This window comes from Lissotriton helveticus, chromosome 7 (assembly GCF_964261635.1).
Source record: "Lissotriton helveticus chromosome 7, aLisHel1.1, whole genome shotgun sequence".
In the NCBI taxonomy this organism is placed as follows: Eukaryota; Metazoa; Chordata; class Amphibia; order Caudata; family Salamandridae; genus Lissotriton; species Lissotriton helveticus.
The window spans coordinates 2,951,805-2,970,779 of NC_136068.1; the positions used below are offsets into that span (position 1 = coordinate 2,951,805).

Sequence of the window (18,975 nt, forward strand, 5' to 3'; positions counted from 1 at the left end):
CCACTGGATTAAAGATAGCCTGGCTGATGAGGGCCGTTAGCCTGAAACCGGTCCCAGGTTGCTTGTTTCCGGTCCAGGGAAGGCATGACTTGGCTGTTCGGGCTGGACTGTTCCCATGAGGCACAGGGTCAAGACTGATTTGCATATATCTGGGTCTGAACTGGGGTGGCGAAGTGAGCTAAAGAACAATGATGGATTTAACCCCGATCTGTGACTGGGGTGAGAGTCTGAAAAGTTTCAGTGCCCCGTCCTTCATCTCCTTGTGTTTAAATCAGGAGTAAGACGGAGGTAAGTCATAAGTCAAAGGTAATTTAGAGGTACGTCAGAGATAATTCAGACACAAACCAGGTGTAAGTCAGAGTTAAGACAGATATAAATTAAGAGCATTTCAGGCGTAAACCAGAGGTAAGTCAGATGTAAGTCATGGCCATCTAGACATAATTCAGAGGTAAGTAAATTAGTTTTCAGCGATAAACCAGTGGTACATCAGGAGTAAACCAAAGGTTAGTCAGATGCAAGTCAGAAGTACATCGTTGCAAGTCATTGGAAAGTTAGGTGTAAACCAGATGCAAGTTACAAAAGGAAGTAAGTCAGGGACATGTCAGTAGTAAACCAGGTGCAATTTAGGGGTAAGTCAGAGGTTTGTCAGATACAAATGCATGTGTAAGAGGTATGTCACAGGTAAGTCAGGAATATATCACAGGAAAATCAGAGGAAATGCAAAATGATGTCAAGTAAGTGAGGTGTCATAGATAACTCAGAGGTAAATCAGAAGTGAGAAGTAAGTCAAGATTCAGTCAGAGGTAGATCATGAGTAAGACTGAGGCAAGTCAGAGGGAGTCAGGAAAAATTCTGAGATAAGTCAGAGGTGAGCAAGAGTTAATTTATTAGTAAATCAGAGACAAGCCAGGGGTACTTCGGGAGTAAGTCAGTGATAAGTAAACCTAAGACAGAGGGAAGCCAGAGGTAATTCAGGAGTACTTCAGAGACAAGCCAGATGAAGTCACACCAACGCACAGGAGAATGTTTGAGGCGCTCAGGTCAATCCTGGGGCTGGTCTGGTCTCCCAGCGCTCTGGGCTCTGACTCGTTGCACCTGTAGAGCCGTCCTTGCCCAGTACCCAGCATGCATTGTGTATTTTATTTGTTTTATTAATGAACATGGAGTCTTTTTTTGGATTTCATTGTTTTATTTTTCCATTTCATTTTTATTGCTATTAACATGCATAGAGGCCAAGTACATCTATTGTGATAGGATGAAGGCGATGAAGGGGAGGAGTCAACATCGACGTCAGACTGGACCTTAGTTCTTCGCCATAATGTCTTTCACCCACGCGGTGTAGTTACACACAGGAGCATAGACACCGGGTTGGTTCTTTACTGCGCAGCCGTCTCCCCAGGACACAACGCCCATCAGCTTACCATCACAGACCATGGGTCCCCCGGAGTCACCCTACAGAGAACACAGAAGAGAATCAGTAAGAGCGCCTAGAGAGAAAGGCAACACCCAAAGAGCTGTAAACAAAGCCACCTTGAACTCCTGGGGTAAAAGGCAACACCCAAGGAGCTGTAAACAAAACCACCTTGAAGTCCTGGGGTGAAAGGCAACACCCAAGGAGCTGTAAACAAAGTCACCTTGAACTCCTGGGGTGAAAGGTAACACCCAAGGAGCTGTAAACAAAGCGACCTTGAACTCCTGGGGTGAAAGGCAACACCCAAGGAGCTGTAAACAAAGCGACCTTGAACTCCTGGGGTGAAAGGCAACATCCAAGGAGCTGTAAACAAAGCGACCTTGAACTCCTGGGGTGAAAGGCAACATCCAAGGAGCTGTAAACAAAGCGACCTTGAACTCCTGGGGTGAAAGGCAACACCCAAGGAGCTGTAAACAAAGCGACCTTGAACTCCTGGGGTGAAAGGCAACATCCAAGGAGCTGTAAACAAGGCGACCTTGAACTCCTGGGGTGAAAGGCAACACCCAAGGAGCTGTAAACAAAGCGACCTTGAACTCCTGGGGTGAAAGGCAACATCCAAGGAGCTGTAAACAAGGCGACCTTGAACTCCTGGGGTGAAAGGCAACACCCAAGGAGCTGTAAACAAAGCGACCTTGAACTCCTGGGGTGAAAGGCAACATCCAAGGAGCTGTAAACAAAGCAACTTTGAACTCCTGGGGAGAAAGGCAACACCCAAGGAGCTGTAAACAAAGCGACCTTGAACTCCTGGGGTGAAAGGCAACATCCAAGGAGCTGTAAACAAGGCGACCTTGAACTCCTGGGGTGAAAGGCAACACCCAAGGAGCTGTAAACAAAGCGACCTTGAACTCCTGGGGTGAAAGGCAACACCCAAGGAGCTGTAAACAAAGCGACCTTGAACTCCTGGGGTGAAAGGCAACATCCAAGGAGCTGTAAACAAGGTGACCTTGAACTCCTGGGGTGAAAGGCAACACCCAAGGAGCTGTAAACAAAGCGACCTTGAACTCCTGGGGTGAAAGGCAACATCCAAGGAGCTGTAAACAAGGCGACCTTGAACTCCTGGGGTGAAAGGCAACACCCAAGGAGCTGTAAACAAAGCGACCTTGAACTCCTGGGGTGAAAGGCAACATCCAAGGAGCTGTAAACAAAGCGACTTTGAACTCCTGGGGTGAAAGGAAACACCTGAAAACTGTAAACAAGGTGTCCTGATGCTTCTGGAGGCAAAGACAACACCTGAAGAACTGTAAACAATGTGACCTGGAGCCCATGTGGGGAAACGCACCATCCAAGGAGCTGTAAACAAAGTGACCTTTAACCCATGAGGTGAAAAAGGCAGCACCCAAGGAGCTGTAAACAAAGTGTCCTGGAGCCAGGGGATGGGGTGTGGGGGTGACAGGCAAACCCTGAGAAACTGAAAACAAAATGTCAGGGAGCCCATGGGGGGAAATTTAACACCTGAGAAATTGTAAACAATGTGACCTGGATCTCAGGGGGAGAAAGGCAACACCCAAGGAGCAGGAAATATAGCGACCTTGAAACCCTGCGGTGAAACGAAACACCTGATAAACTGTAAACAATGTTACCTGAGGCGTCTGAGGGAAAGGAAACACCTGAGAAAGTGTTAAAAATGTGACCTGGAGACTCTGGGGGAAAAGTAATACTTGAGAAACTGTAAACAATGTGACCTGCAGCCCATTGGAAGGAAGTGAAACACTTGGGGAGCTGTAAACAAAGTGATCTCAAACATTTGGGGTGAAAGGCAAAACCTGAGAAGCTGTAAACAAGGCTACCTGCAGCCCCTAGGCAAGAGTTAATACATGAGCAACTTTAAACAGTGTGACCTGGAGAGGAGATGTAAACAAGTTATCAGGAGACACTGGGGAGAAAGGCACCACCCCAGGAGCCCGTGAACACAGTAACTTTGAACCCTTGGGTTGAAAAGTAACACTCAAGGAGCTGTAAACACAGAAACCAGGAAGCCATGGAGAGAAATGAAAAACATGAGCAATTGTAAACAATGTGACTTGGACCCCGGGGAAAGACACAATATCACAGGAGCTGTAAACAAAGTGACCTTGAAACCTTTGAACCCTTAGGGTGAAATCCAACAGCCGAGGAGCTGTAAACAAAGTGACCATGAGTCCTTTGAACCCTTCATTTCATTTCATAAACAAAGCCCATTCGAATCCTTGGGGAGAAAAGCTACATCTGAGGAGTTGTTAACAAAGCATCTTCGAACCCCTGGGGAGAAAAGAAACACCTACTGGGCTGTAAACAAAGCACCTTCAAACCCTTGGGGGGGGAAAGAAACACATGTGGAGCTGTAAACAAAGCACCTTCAAACCCTTGGGGAGAAAAGAAACACCTACAGAGCTGTAAACAAAGTACCTCCGAACCCCTGGGGAGAAAAGAAACACCTACTGAGCTGCAAACAAAGCACCTCCGAACCCCTGGGGAGAAAAGGAAGACCTATGGCGCTATTAACAAAGCACCTTCAAACCCCTGGGAAGAAAAGAAACACCTACGTAGCTGTAAACAAAGCACATCCGAAGCCCTGGGGAGAAAATAAACATTTGTGGTGCTATAAACAAAACAGCCTCGAACCCTTGGGGAGCAAAGAAATAACTGTGGAGCTGTAAACAAAACAACTCCAAACCCTTGGGGAGAATAGAAACACCTGTGAAGATGTAAACCAAGGCACATTTGCACCCCTGGGGAGAAAAGAAACACCTGTGGGGCTGTAAACAAAGCACCTTCAAACCCCTGGGAGGAAAAAAAAACACCTGTGAAGCTGAATTCAAAGCACCTCCTAATCCTGAGGAGAAAAGAAACACCTGTGGAGCTGTAAACAAAGCACATTCAAACCCTTGGGGAGAAAAGCAACACCTGTCGAGCTGTAAACAAAGCACATTCGCATCCCTGGTGAGAAAAGAAACACCTAATTAGCTGTAAACAAAGCACCTCCGAACCCCTGGGGAGAAAAGAAACACCTATGGCGTTGTAAACAAAGCACCTTCAAACCCCTGGGAAGAAAAGAAACACCTACGTAGCTGTAAACAAAGCACATCCGAACCCCTGGGGAGAAAATAAACATTTGTGGTGCTGTAAACGAAGCAGCCTCGAACCCTTGGGGAGCAAAGAAACAACTGTGGAGCTGTAAACAAAACACCTCCAAACCCTTGGTGAGAATAGAAACACCTGTGAAGATGTAAACAAAGCACATTTGCACCCCTGGGGAGAAAAGAAACACCTGTGGGGCTGTAAATGAAACACCTTCTAACCCCTGGGAAGAAAAGAAACACCTGGAAAGCTGTAAACACAGCACCTCCAAACTCCTGGGGAGAAAAGAAACACCGGTGGAACTGTAAACAAAGCACATTCGCACCCCTGGGGAGAAAAGAAACACCTGTGGAGCTGTAAACAAAGCACCTCCTAACCCTGAGGAGAAAAGAAACACCTGTGGATATGTAAACAAAGCACCTCCTAACCCTGAGGAGAAAAGAAACACCTGTGGAACTGTAAACAAAGCACATTCGCACCCCTGGGGAGAAAAGAAACAACTGTGGAGCTGTAAACAAAGCACCTTTAAACCCTTGGGGAGAAAAGCAACACCTGTTGAGCTGTAAACAAAGCACCTTCGAACTCCTGGGGAGAAAAGCAACACCTGTCGTACTGTAAACAAAGCACCTTCAAACCCTTGGGGAGAATTGAAACACCTGAGGAGTTGCAAACAAACCACCTTTGGGTCCTTGGGGAGAAAAGAAACACCTGGCGAGCTGTAAACAAAGTAACCCGGAGGCCCTGTGGGAAGGGTGACACATGAGGTGCTGTAAATAAACCAATTTTAAAGCACTTGAGAGAAATGCTACACATACACAACTGTTAACAATGAGACCTGGAGCCGAGGGGGGATGGGGTGGTGGGAGGGTGGGAGACACATGAAGAGTTGTAAGCAAAGCACCTTTGAACAACTGAGGAGATATGCAACAGTTAAGCAACAGCGACCAATGTGAGTGAAATACCACACCTGAGGAGTTTTGAACAAGCAACCTTGACCCACCCGCGGGAGGGAAAGGCAATGCATGAATAGGTGTTCTTGTTTCCAGTTTCTATTTGTTGTGATTTTCAGAGGGCTTTTTCACTGTTTGCCAAAGTTTTAAAAACTTGAATAAATCAATGGGCCCGATTCACAGAACTAACTTAAGACAAAATCCTAAACTTACTACTTTTGGTATTCACAGAAGTTAGGATTTTGTCTTAAGTTTGTCTTAAGACAAACTTAAGACAGACTTAAGACAAACTTAAGACAAAATCCTAACTTCTGCGAATACCAAAAGTAGTAAGTTTAGGATTTTGTCTTAAATTAGTTCTGTGAATCGGGCCTATAGTTTTTTATTCTTTACTCTTTTTTACATTGTACAAAATAATTGTGATGGTGTGTTTTTTCAGTGTGTATAGCGAATGTGGCTTTTAGTTAAGTCTGGGCGAAATTTAGATTATGCAAGCATAATTTGTGTAATTTCAGGAACGTCACCACGCTTGTTATGATAAACTCTTGCAATTATATTGTTACACCAATGTTGAGATTGATAAATACAATTGCAACGTACACCATGACGTATGCACGCATAGCAGCAGCAGTACCAATCGATGCAGTATCGATGTACGCTGTAATCTATGCATGCACAGTGACGCCAATAGCAGTAAATCCAATGTCGATGTATACCATAACTTATAGCACGCATAATTGTGTCATTATCACTGAATGCAATGTTGATGTACGGAGTAACAACTGTGTGTATAATAATGAGACTTGGTAAATATGACATCAATGACCGCCATGTTCTACGTGCAAACACGCACAAACTCATATAATTACTGTTGGATTCATCTGAGATTACCCCCCCATACCCCCCAAATCAGAGATACATGGTCAGAAAGGCCTGCAACCCATACCCAAGCCTACCGATTGACAGGTCACAGGTGGGGTTACATTTAGCTCTAAAACAAACGCGTCCCCCGGGAAAACCCTGAAGTGTCTCACAGATAGGTAGTCACAACACAAACAGGACCGAGGAGACTGACCCCAATAAAACATATTTGGCCAAAGACTTGCGTTAACCAAAACTACAAAAAATGTTAGATGCCACATGTAGATAGGAACACTTAGCCAATCAGGACACAACATGCACAGCCCACGAGGTGATCACGCGCGCACCACAATGAACATCTGGACACGCACACACTGGCCCAGAGGCAGAGTGCCATCTTTGTCCTGTTTATCAGATGAACATACTGGTTATTTATGACTATGATGCTTTTCAAAGAATGTCAAAGTGTTTTATTGTACCCACAAAATATATAACTGTGTGGCGAAATATTCTGTACTTCGAGCCTGTTTTCAGACTCGCCTCTGTCGATGTTCTCCCACCCGCTGCATTTAATTATACCAACTTGTTTCTGTTTTGCCAAACGCCTCCTGTCTTTTCATTTACTTGAGATAAATTCATATTCGAGCAACATTTTAGAGAGCCAGATATGAGAGATTCTTTCATCGAGCCCAACTGCTGTGCAATGAGATCGGTGAGCAGACACCATAATTGATTACAAGTTCTGCTGCCTGAATCCATGGGGCTGAGGTCTGCTCGAAGACAGCCGTCACAGGGTACGAGAATATATCTGATCCTTAGTCCCAGTATGGGGCAATATAGCTCACTTTTGCTTTTCTCCTACTCAGCACGCTAGAGAAGGTGGAGGCAGGTACAGTTTCATCGCTTGGACCGCTGGGCGTGACACAGAGGGTACGATTCACTCTGGATGTGATACAGGGACCACTTGAACAACTGAGCCTGACACAGACCGTACGCATAGGCTCGGGGTGTCAAGGAGGGCCAGCATCCCAATCCTACTTTTCTAGTCTAAAAGATCTTTCTTAGTGCTATCAGTTTCTTAACACTGGTAGTATCTGAAAGAAGTGAGAGGTGCTACTCGCTTGGACTACTGGGTGTAGCACAGCCCCTGGGTGTAATTCAGACTTTTTGCATTTTGCTCTCCCCTGAGGCGGAAGCCGGGGGATTCTTCTCTATACCTTTGTAGCCCAGAATTACTACACCTCCTCGCAACTTTAAAGGACGGTCTGTTTTTAAAACTGTATAATATTTTAATTGCGCTATTTTAACCTACTTTTACCTCGAAGGTGAGATTACTTCACCAGAGGTCGCTGTTTACTTGGCAGGCAGAGCGCGCTGCAGGAAGGCGCCCTGACCTCACCTGACCCTCCCGAGGCGCCATCTTGGTGAGGGAAGGTCAGCGCTGCAGTCCATAGAACCCTCCCGCCCTCCCAGGATACTTAAGGCAGGGACAGGGTTGGCTAGGTAATTTTTGCATTTTGCTCTCCCCTGAGGCGGAAGCCGGGGGATTCTTCTCTATACCTTTGTAGCCCAGAATTACTACACCTCCTCGCAACTTTAAAGGACGGTCTGTTTTTAAAACTGTATAATATTTTAATTGCGCTATTTTAACCTACTTTTACCTCGAAGGTGAGATTACTTCACCAGAGGTCGCTGTTTACTTGGCAGGCAGAGCGCGCTGCAGGAAGGCGCCCTGACCTCACCTGACCCTCCCGAGGCGCCATCTTGGTGAGGGAAGGTCAGCGCTGCAGTCCATAGAACCCTCCCACCCTCCTCCGCCCAAAAACGAATAAAGATATGGCACCATCCCGCCCGCGCAGCGGGCGGGCGCAGCGGGCGCGCCAAAGGCGCGCCTAAGGCAAGCCCGTCTGCGCCGGGACCGGGCCGAGGGCCACGACCCCTGGCCCGATTCTGATAGGTGCTAGCTCGGTCTACCCCAGGGATGTTCTCCTTAACCTTAGAATACCAAGGAACCACGCTTGCGTCACATTTGATCTTGGCAACACGCAGACAGAAATCCAACTGTGTTGTCCTCACTGCCGCTATACAACTCTGCCGCAAGGTGTAAAGAACCCCTTAAAACGTATACCTACATCTAATAAAGCAGTCTTTGCCCTCATTAATGCACGGTCCCTATGCAAACATAGCCAAGAAATCGCTGACTTAATAGCAGATTCTAAGCTAGATGTACTTTTCATCACTGAGACATGGACAGATGAATCATCTGGCCCGGACATGGTCTCTGCCACACCCATAGGCTACAAAGCATACAGACAAGATAGATCAAGACAGAATGATAAACCTAGACAGAGAGGCGGAGGGATCGCCATTATAGCTAGAGAAAACATGGAGGTAATAGTGACTCAAATACAGGACACCTCGTGTGAGGCCATGATGTTTTCTATTAGACTTAGCCAACAAGTCAACTTTAAAGGGCTTCTTATATATAGGCCCCCAGGAGTCAAAACTGGCTTTCTAACAAGTATTAGCACACAGTTGGAATCTCTAGCATTAGAAGATTCGATCACAGTATTAGGTGATCTGAATTTCCACCTAGACGATAACAACAACAAAGAAACCCAAGCTCTCATTGCAGATATGGAAGTCTTGGGGTTACATCAACTGGTTACCTCCCCCACTCACCAAGCGGGACACATTTTGGACGCCATCTTCTCTAGTGCCCAGGGGCTCCAAGTAAATGATATCTGTCCACTGCCATGGACAGACCATTATGCCGTTTTTTGCACCTTGGCTATGGATAAAAAATCTATTACAGACACTTCCCCTCACCAGCCTATAACCTTTAAAGCTTGGCACAATGTCAATCAGCAGGATCTAAAAAGCCATCTGGATGATTCTCGCCCGTCAATCTCGGCCAATCCCAACCTGGCTATACAACAACTCCATGACTGTTCATGCCATGAATTCATTAGCCCCCATTAAGAAATTATCCATGAACAGGACCACCCCTACCGCACCATGGTACTCGGATGAACTAAAAACACAAAAATTACAGAACAGATATTGGGAAAGACAATGGAGAAAGTCTTATGATCCTACAAGTAAAACTAAATACAAGGTGGCCTTGGCAAGATACAAAGCCATGATTATAAAAGCAAAAAAAGAGTACTATATGAGGCAAATTGAGCAGGCAAAGAACTCGAGCAAAAAATTATATGATATAACTAAAGTGCTCTCGGGTAATATTCCAGACCTGACCCCACCTCAAACCCAAGACATGTGCGACGCCATAGCCGACTTCTTTTTTAAGAAGGTGGATGATATTTATCAACCATTTCTGGCAAAAATCACGCACTCAAATGATCTCAATAACAGTCAGGAAGACTTAACACTAACAGGGACTTCATCCTTCACAGACTTTCAACCACTGACAGAAGATCAAGTACTACAAATTGTATCGACAATTAAAGCAGGATCCAAGTTGGACCCTTGCCCACTATCGGCACTCTTACCGGTGATGGATTCAATCATACCAGTGTTGACACAAGTCTGTAATTCCATCCTGCTCTCAGGGACATATCCCATTAATCTAAAAACCACACTGCTCAAACCACTGTTGAAAAAGTCAGGAGCTGATAAGTCAGAATTAAAAAATTACCGACCCATCGCCAGCCTTCCGTTCATGGCCAAAGTGGTGGAAAAGGCCATGAACCTACAATTAACTGAGTATATAGAAACCCACAAGAAGTTAGATGATACTCAGTATGGATTTAGGAAATACCATGGGACTGAAACTGCCCTTATTAAAGCAACTGAAGACGTAAGAATAATAAGAGACCAAGGCGGAACAGCGGTGTTGGTACTGCTGGATCTCTCAGCAGCTTTCGACACGGTCGACCACGGTACTCTGGTCGACCGTGTCGGAAAAATAGGCATTTCCTCCACGGCAAGAGCTCTCCTCGCCTCCTTTCTCTCGGAGAGAACGCAGGCTGTCTCTCTGGGCCCTTATCAATCTGCCAAATTGTCACAACCGTGTGGGGTACCTCAAGGCTCATCCCTGAGTCCGACACTTTTTAATATATATGTGTCGGACCTGGCCAATGTCATCAAGGCACATGGGATGAGCCTAACCTCCTACGCGGATGACACACAATTGGTGCTGGCTATAAGGGGTGATGGAGAGGAGGTAGCTAAAAGATTCCAGAGAGGACTGACAGAACTAGGTGAATGGATGGCAGCAAACTGCCTAAAACTAAACTCGGAAAAAACCGAAGTTATGATTTTTGGACAACTCTCACCAGAATGGCCTACCTCGTGGTGGCCCCAAACTTTTGGTGCCCCCCCCAGATCCAGTGACTAAAGTAAGGAACTTAGGGATAATTTTTGACAACCATCTGAATTTCATGGACCATGCCAGCAAAGTGGCCTCAGTAGCCCACTATAAACTGCGCATGATCCGAAAGATAAGCCCCTATCTTCCTACCACCGCCATTAAAACTCTGGTGAGCTCACTAGTCCTGACATCCCTAGATTATTGCAATGGACTTTTTATCAATGCCCAAGTAAGAGTCCTTAAAAAACTGCAGACTATACAGAACGCAGCAGCACGTCTTATTCTGGGAATTCCAAAGTTTGCTCCTTTATCCAATGCCATTTCCAAACTACACTGGTTGACGATTCAGAATAGAGCCAGATTTAAATCCCAATGCATTGTATACAAAGTCCTAAATAAACAGGGCCCACAGTTCCTTAAAGACCATCTACGACCGTATCAACCCACACGCCAACTGCGCTCCACCAACAGTAACCAACTTATGGTACCACGCACCAAAACCGTGATGTGGGGAGACCGACGGTTTGTAGTGGCAGCTTCCAAACTTTGGAATACTTTACCCCAGGACATTAGGGCATGTCCCACATTACTCCAATTCCGCAAAAAATTAAAAACTTGGCTGTTTAATAGATAATTTAGTAATTCATTCCTGGTATAGAAAAGTGATCAGAGCAAGGCAGTTTTTCATCCGGCCGGCAAATTACTCAGCGCCAAGACACCCCAGGGTATATGCTGCGCTTTAGAAATGCCAATAAATAAATAAATAAATAAATAAATAAATAAATAAATAAATAAGGGGAAAATGTGGACCTTGGTGATTGAGGTATCACTTGTGTCTGGCCACAGAGGGCTGATAGTTGTCAGCTGTCTCTTTTTTCTCTGCACAAATGGTTTATATTTTTGCCCGCCGACCCAATATTGACAGACTATCAAGCTCCTTTAACTCTGTGTGTTACACGAAGCATCCCTCTCCTCGGGCTACAGGGGACGGCCACAAAACAGCATCAAACATGCATTCACCAGCGGTTCAGGGTCGGCCGGGTGCAGTGTGCAGTTTCGATGTCGGGTGCCCAAATGTTTCAATGGAGATTCAGACAAAGCCAGCCCGACTCAGTCCAGTAGCAGGCTACCTCGGGCTTGACCCCCAACCCATTGGTCTCGATCCATCAGGCCCGAGCAGAGCAAGAAGCACAGGCTCTTATCCACCTGACAGGACAACCTAAGGTCAGAGGGAAGTTTGTGGCTGTCCTGGAAGGTGATTCCAGCAGTGAAGGGGGAGGCAGGCACCTTTGTGCTTCAAAATCAGACTTTGAAGGGTAGTCATGGGCTATAGCTCCCCCAGGGTCTCAGGATCCACACGGCGACGGGAAGGACGGCACCTAACAGAAACACACACACCACCTGGGCGTCGCCACAGGATAGGGGCCGACCAGGAAATAAGTAGTCGGGATAGCCAGACTGGAACACACTGAGACACAAGAGTAGCAGCATGGACCCTTACACGTGCACAAGGATAGCAACGACATCTGCCGCTCCCCTGAACACTAGTCCTAAGCTTATCAAATACTTTCAAAAAATAGAAATCATAGACTTAAATAAGAACTATGGCGTAATTTCACATGTCCAGCCGGACAGGGATTTATTTGCAGAATTTTTTAGAAAAATAACCAAGTAAAACATGAATCAAAAAGGACTGGGCACAAGCCTGTACCAAGTCAAGAGGGAAATAGAAGAAATAAAGAGTTTTGACAGGCAAAAGGGTTGGAGCAAATGGCAGCTTATAATACAATGCAATCTTGTATAAGCATGCACAAACAGTGACTGCACTTAATATACGAGTTAAAGGCATGCAGCTCTGTTACAACAGTCGACGTGACGTTTCAATCCCTAGCTCCAGTTTTTGTACTGGGATCATCTTCAGGACTAATAATATTGCTATTGCCTGAGTTGTTTCGAAGCCAAGCCCGTTGGGCGGGTGAGCTCCTACAGGGCGTCTGTGGAGGACGCGGTAAGTTGTCGGGTCTGGCACCTCAATGATAGAGATGCAGCGAGTAGGACGGGACTGCGGCTTGGTATTAAAAAGGGGCGCCTCATCCGAGGACGCGGATGCCTGAGATAGGTAGGACTCGAAATTAGTGTGGTCGATCCTGAATGATAGGGCGATGGCGGCTGTCAGGGTGAACAGTCCGCTGACATCTAACCTGAATAGGGTTGGGTGCAGAGCAGAGTCCCGTCAGTCTCACACGATGGTGGAGATCCGCGTCCTCGGATGAGGCGCCCCTTTTTAATACCAAGCCGCAGTCCCGTCCTACTCGCTGCATCTCTATCATTGAGGTGCCAGACCCGACAACTTACCGCGTCCTCCACAGACGCCCTGTAGGAGCTCACCCGCCCAACGGGCTTGGCTTCGAAACAACTCAGGCAATAGCAATATTATTAGTCCTGAAGATGATCCCAGTACAAAAACTGGAGCTAGGGATCGAAACGTCACGTCGACTGTTGTAACAGAGCTGCATGCCTTTAACTCGTATATTAAGTGCAGTCACTGTTTGTGCATGCTTATACAAGATTGCATTGTATTATAAGCTGCCATTTGCTCCAACCCTTTTGCCTGTCAAAACTCTTTATTTCTTCTATTTCCCTCTTGACTTGGTACAGGCTTGTGCCCAGTCCTTTTTGATTCATGTTTTACTTGGTTATTTTTCTAAAAAATTCTGCAAATAAATCCCTGTCCGGCTGGACATGTGAAATTACGCCATAGTTCTTATTTAAGTCTATGATTGCTATTTTTTGAAAGTATTTGATAAGCTTAGGACCTTTGTTCTTGTTAAAATATGTATGACCCGAGGTCCTTGGCCATTAATACGGGTTCCCTTGTTCTATATACTGCTCCCCTGAACACGTCAATCAGGGAGATCAACCCCTAGAGAGGAAGTCACCAGAGAAGAGGCGCCGCCTTCACATGGCCTTTCTGACGTCTATGTGCCTGCTGGAATGAAAAGAAGGGACAGTAGGATCATCCCTGGCCGGAGGAAGGATCCTTCGAACCCGAGGACATGGTCATTGTGTTGGACTGCATTCGGCATGGAGGGGATGCAGGAAGCTGGCTCTGTATATACCATACCAAAAAGAGGTTTAGTGCGAACAGAGTCCAGTGGAACAACAAAGGTAGGCAGAGGTAAAAGTAGATATCACCTAAATCTCTATTTGTGGTAGTGTGGACGAGCAGTGAGGCAGCATCAGAGGACAGCGTTAAGCATTTGTTATACACACTCAGTCAGCAAATGATGCCACACACTCAAATACTGATCTCAGACCAATTTGGTTGTATAAAAAGATTATTTAGTTGTATTTTATTTTCTAGAACCAAGCCTGCCCTGGTACAGGTAAGTGTAATAGTACTTTGCAAGTGTAATGCAGTTAAATACAGTTTGAATGTAGTTAAATGCAAATGGGTTGGTTACAGGTAAGTCACTTGTTTATAAAACAGTTGGGATTACTTTTCAATTACCATTGAGATTAGTTTGTTCATAACGTTTCAGATTGCGTTTTAAATTACGTTTTCTACTCAGTGTGACAAGCCTAGATGTCACATTGGGACATTTCCCAGAGAAAAGGGATGTAATTTAGATGTTTTACATTTGCAGTTTCTTAGAGTTTCATACAAACCAACTCCACACTTAAAACAAGTTTCACAAGAAAGCAATCAATGCAGTCCTATGGGAGATAACCAGGGGGCATATTATCAAGAACGGCGATAAAATTATCGCCGTTTTAGCGGCAGAAAACTGCTGCTAAAACGGCGATAATGGACTTGATAATATGTCCTTGTGAATTCCGATAGCAGCCCAGGTTCTGGTGTTAACCTGGGCTGCTATGGGAATACACAAGGGCATATTATCAAGCCCATTATCGTCGTTATAGCTGCAATTTCCTGCCGCTAAAGCGGCGATAATTTTATTGCAGTTCTTGATAATATACCCCAAGGTTATCGGTTTAACGGCAAGTACTTAGGTCTGGGAGTTGGTATTCTGGGGTTAGAACACAGGTTCCCCAAGGGTCAAGGAAACACTTCCAATGCACCCTCAGCGGCACTAGGGCGGCTGGGTGCAGAGTGCTGAGGCCCAATGTTATCCAATGGGGGATAGGGGGCCACCGGTTGTTAACTGCTCATGATCAGGCCACAAGGTTGTGGGAGCTAAGCTCCTGGACTTAGGCTCAGGGGGATCCGATATAGCACACAAGGTGCACCCAGAGCAGCACTGGGGTGGCCGGGTGCAGGGCTCTGTTCTGGCGTTGGGTGCCCTGTTGTTTTCAATGGGGTTTCTACAGTTGCAACAAACAATGTAGGCTCGGGGACGAAGATTTTCTGGAGGCGACCACCGGTGGGAGAGGTACGTTGGAGTGTCTTGGGATGCCAAGACACGGTCGGTGGTGCCACCCACGGCTGTGGGATGTCGGATGCAGGGGTGTCTTTTGGTGTTGGATTCTTCTTAGCCGCTCCAGTCAAGATCGGGGGATGCTCCAGGAGGGGGCTGCAGGTGTCAGTTGGAGAGTTGACGCAGGTCAGGGATCACCAGATCCCAGGGCAGGATCGCCGGAACAACCGCCTCGTGGTGTCGGGCCCCTAAAACTCAGGCTATGGGCCTCGAGTGCAGAGTGGTGCAGACTCGTTGATTTGGCCAGAGTCTATTGGTGAACAAACCTGGTGCTCACAGGAGACAAAGTCTGGTTGGGGAAGGCAGGGCAGGTCCCCGAGTTCTTGGGGGCAGCTGGCTGCAGGATACACCAGGATTTCGCTGGAGCAGGTCCAGGCTGGGACAGTCCAGTAGGGCAGGGGCCAGGTCAGTTGGGGTCCTCCTCTTCTTCCTTCAGCACGTCTTCTTCAGTCCTTCTTCTTCTTGATTCTTCTTGTCTGAGGGAGACAGGTTCAGGGTTTCCCCTAAATACTAGATTTAGGGGCGTTACATGTAAGTAAAGGTTGGGACCAATGGGTCCCTTCCCTGGGGTGGGTACACCCCCTATTATGCCACCCTACAGTGGGACGGGGGCATATACCTCACTCTGGTTGGCTGGATGCCCCCATCTGCAAGATGGCGGGGACTGGGAGTTGTGCTTCTCCTCGCCTCCCTCACCTGAGGGGTGGGGTTGGAAAGGGTGGGCACACCTCTCCTCCTAACTTGGTTTTCCTGCCAAATCTCCCACCCAAAGTGGGGGGCAGAACCGGTGGGGCCAATTGCTGGGAGCAGCAAATGGCTGGGGTAGCTCATAAAGGCGGTAAGCCTTAAAAGCTTCCCCTTCATGAACCCTGCCCATCGTAGGGGAGGAGGCTTGGCACCTCGTCCCAGGATGTGCCTTGTTTCAGGCCTCCAAGAGCAGCAGGCTCTCAACCCAGGGGTCCAGAAACATGTCTGGTGGTGGCAGCCTAAGCAGCCACTAATATTCAAATAAGTAGGGGATTACCCAAATTACCCTCTATACCTGGGTAAAGAACAATGCAACAAAAGAATAGAAAAAATGGCAAGGAGGAAAAGATTTATAGAGATCTCTCTATTTACAGAGGGAACCGTATATTCCCATATTAACAGTGCATAGTCCTGTCATTAATTCAAGTTCCTTCTTTACAACAAAACAATCACATACCGAGGACACACGATGACATAATGTAATTATCGTACTGTTGATTCAATTCATCATAATTTGTTGAAATTCTTTCATCAAACTACATACATATATATATATATATGAAACAAAAGTCCTGACCCTCCAGGTCCACGGAGGGAGGTTGCAGGCACAGACCACAACAGGAAGGACTCCAAGAAGGTACGAAGGCTGGTTTTTAAAACTTCATCGTGAAATTTATTCTTCACCAAATAAAACAGACAAGTGTCCGCCTCAATATATATATATATATATACACACAACAATTATATACAAATCACAAAGAATTCACAACAATTCATAGGTTGCTTCTACCCGCTTGGTCGAAAAGAAAGTGTTCACCTATTCCATAAAAGGAATACACTTAGAGGTCGTCTTATCTGCCCACCAGGTTCTAATTCCTCCAGAACCTTAATTCAAAAGTTGTGCAGTTAATCATTAAAGGATTAATCCAAATATCGTCAGACTCCTCTTATCAAAACCTGTCGACGCAGATGCGTTTCGGCCTTCATACATATCTTGGCCTCCTCAGAACAAGGGTGAGGGAAACAACTTGTGGGCAACAACTCCGTATGCCATGTAATCAGGACCCGGCTAAGAAAATGATGGCAGCATCCGGGGCGTGAAACTGAGCTGCTTATTACTTGCGCATCCAAAATAAAGCTACTAAAAATCAATCAATAGCCTCTACTCCAATCCCCAGTGAAGATCTCTTTCTGCTCAAAAAACCTCTGTGGTCGTGACCTCCTTTCGTTCTGTCGGCAAGCAGCCACTCAGCATGGACACTAGAGTTAGGTCATTTTTCAGGGGGCATCTCTAAGATGCCCTTTCAGTTCATTTTTCATGGCATCAGTGTAGGTTCAATGTGCTGAGAAGTTTGATACCAAACTTCTCAGTTTTCAGTGTAGCCATTATGGTGCTGTGGAGTTCGTAATGACAAACTCCCAGCACCATTTACTCTTAACGGCAGCACTGCACTTACAATGTCTGAGAATGGGCTTAGACACTGTGGGGGTACAGGGCTCATGCACCTGTCTCCTCACCACTGGCATAGGGCATCCAGCTAGAGGGGTGACTGAAGTATGCCGGGGCAGTGGGTTGTAGGCATGGCACACAGGGATGTGTACCATGTCGACTCTTCACTTTGTTCTGCAAATAAACACTCTGCCTTCTATGGCAGTGGGTGTGTGTGTGTGTGTGTGTGTGTGTGGGTGTAAAGGTACAGGCCCTGTAAGCGTGGCACAATAAGTCCTGCAGCCCTTAAAGGCATTCTCTGGTCACCGTGCCTTTGTTACCCATGGTACATTTTACAAGGGACTTACATGTGGCCAGAGAGTTACCAATTGGGTTTTGCAACAGTGCAGCTTAGGGAAGAACATAGGGCCTGGGCACCTGGTTGGCAGGAACCCAGGGCACACTCAGTCAAAGTACATCAACATTAGGAAAAAAGTAGGGGGCAACCATGCAGAAAGGGGCACATTCCTACATGCAGGAATTCCTAAGATGGTGGGAGCGTTTTTGTCGGGGACAAACTGACTACGCCTCCTCAGACCAGCATTTGTCCACTGCCGCAGAAAGGTGCAGCATGACCCATCTACGTGCCTTGGACACAGATGGACAAGGAAGGGTTCAGCAACAAACTGCCCCCATCGATGGACCGGGCAAGTGAGTGGATCTTGTGTTTTGATAAAAAAACACCACAAGAATAAACTTAGTTCTAGGTGTTATCAAAAGTCCACTCAGCTGTCCCATCGGGGAGCAGACAGACACAGTGTTTTCTCGAGCTCACATTCCCGCAGTCATGGTGATCAACATTGAGCACGACAGCCCACGCAGGCCAAAAGGATGACCCAACTGATTAAAATAACACACCTTTTTACAGAGCAGCCCACAGAGGACACTACTCTCCCCACTGTTGCAAGCAGAGGCGTGAACAAACGTACAAATAAAGCGAAGACAACCTTGAAACTCACCATTCCCTAAAACCTCCAGCACCGTTCTTCAGCACCCCATGAGGTGGCCTCACGCTCCAGTAAAGCCATCAAATGTACCGGTTTAAAGAAGACCAGGATTTATTCTAAACACTGTCTAAAGATGTGAATGAATGAGTGACTGAACAGGCATTTGTGAAGCACCTTGTTACTCCATGGAGTGTCCTGGTTCTCTGCACCTCAACCCACACCTAGGAGGCCAGTCGGTTTCGCCTTGCCTAAATAACCGTGTTTTCAATCTTTTCCTGAAATGAGACATATCTGTGATGCTCCGAATCTCAGTGGGAAGTTTGTTCCGAGCTGACGGGCCTAAGAAGAAGGAGAAGGATCCGCCGCCTAAGCCGACACCTATAGGGAGACGACATCTGGAGGGAGCATAAAAACGAATGCGTGCCCTCAGGTATTCAGGCCCGTCTGACTGAGGGCTTCGTGGACCACAACAGGGGCCTCATTAATGAGGCCTTGCGTCAGTTTTGCGCTTCCGTTGCGTCACTTTTTGTGACGCATCAGCAGCGTAAAACATGCCTCCTGTTGCGCACTATTTACAAAGTGACACATCTGAGCAGATGCGTCACTTTGTAAACCCCTGCGCTACATTATACCTGCGTCAGGTATAATGTATGCAAAGGGGGCGTTCACCCGCAAAAAGCT

At 46.6% G+C, this 18,975-nt stretch overlaps 1 protein-coding gene across 1 annotated transcript in view; it reads right to left on the reverse strand.

The window, feature by feature from the left end:
- Window positions 1-1,168: 1,168 nt before the first annotated feature.
- The window catches only part of LOC144767535 (trypsin-3-like), an 87,281-nt gene continuing 69,474 nt past the window's right edge, over window positions 1,169-18,975 (reverse strand). The window contains exon 5 of the mRNA XM_078650956.1: window positions 1,169-1,452. Coding sequence (XP_078507082.1) covers window positions 1,303-1,452 — 150 coding nt within the window. The 3' untranslated portion in view covers window positions 1,169-1,302. The remainder of the gene's footprint in view (window positions 1,453-18,975) is intronic.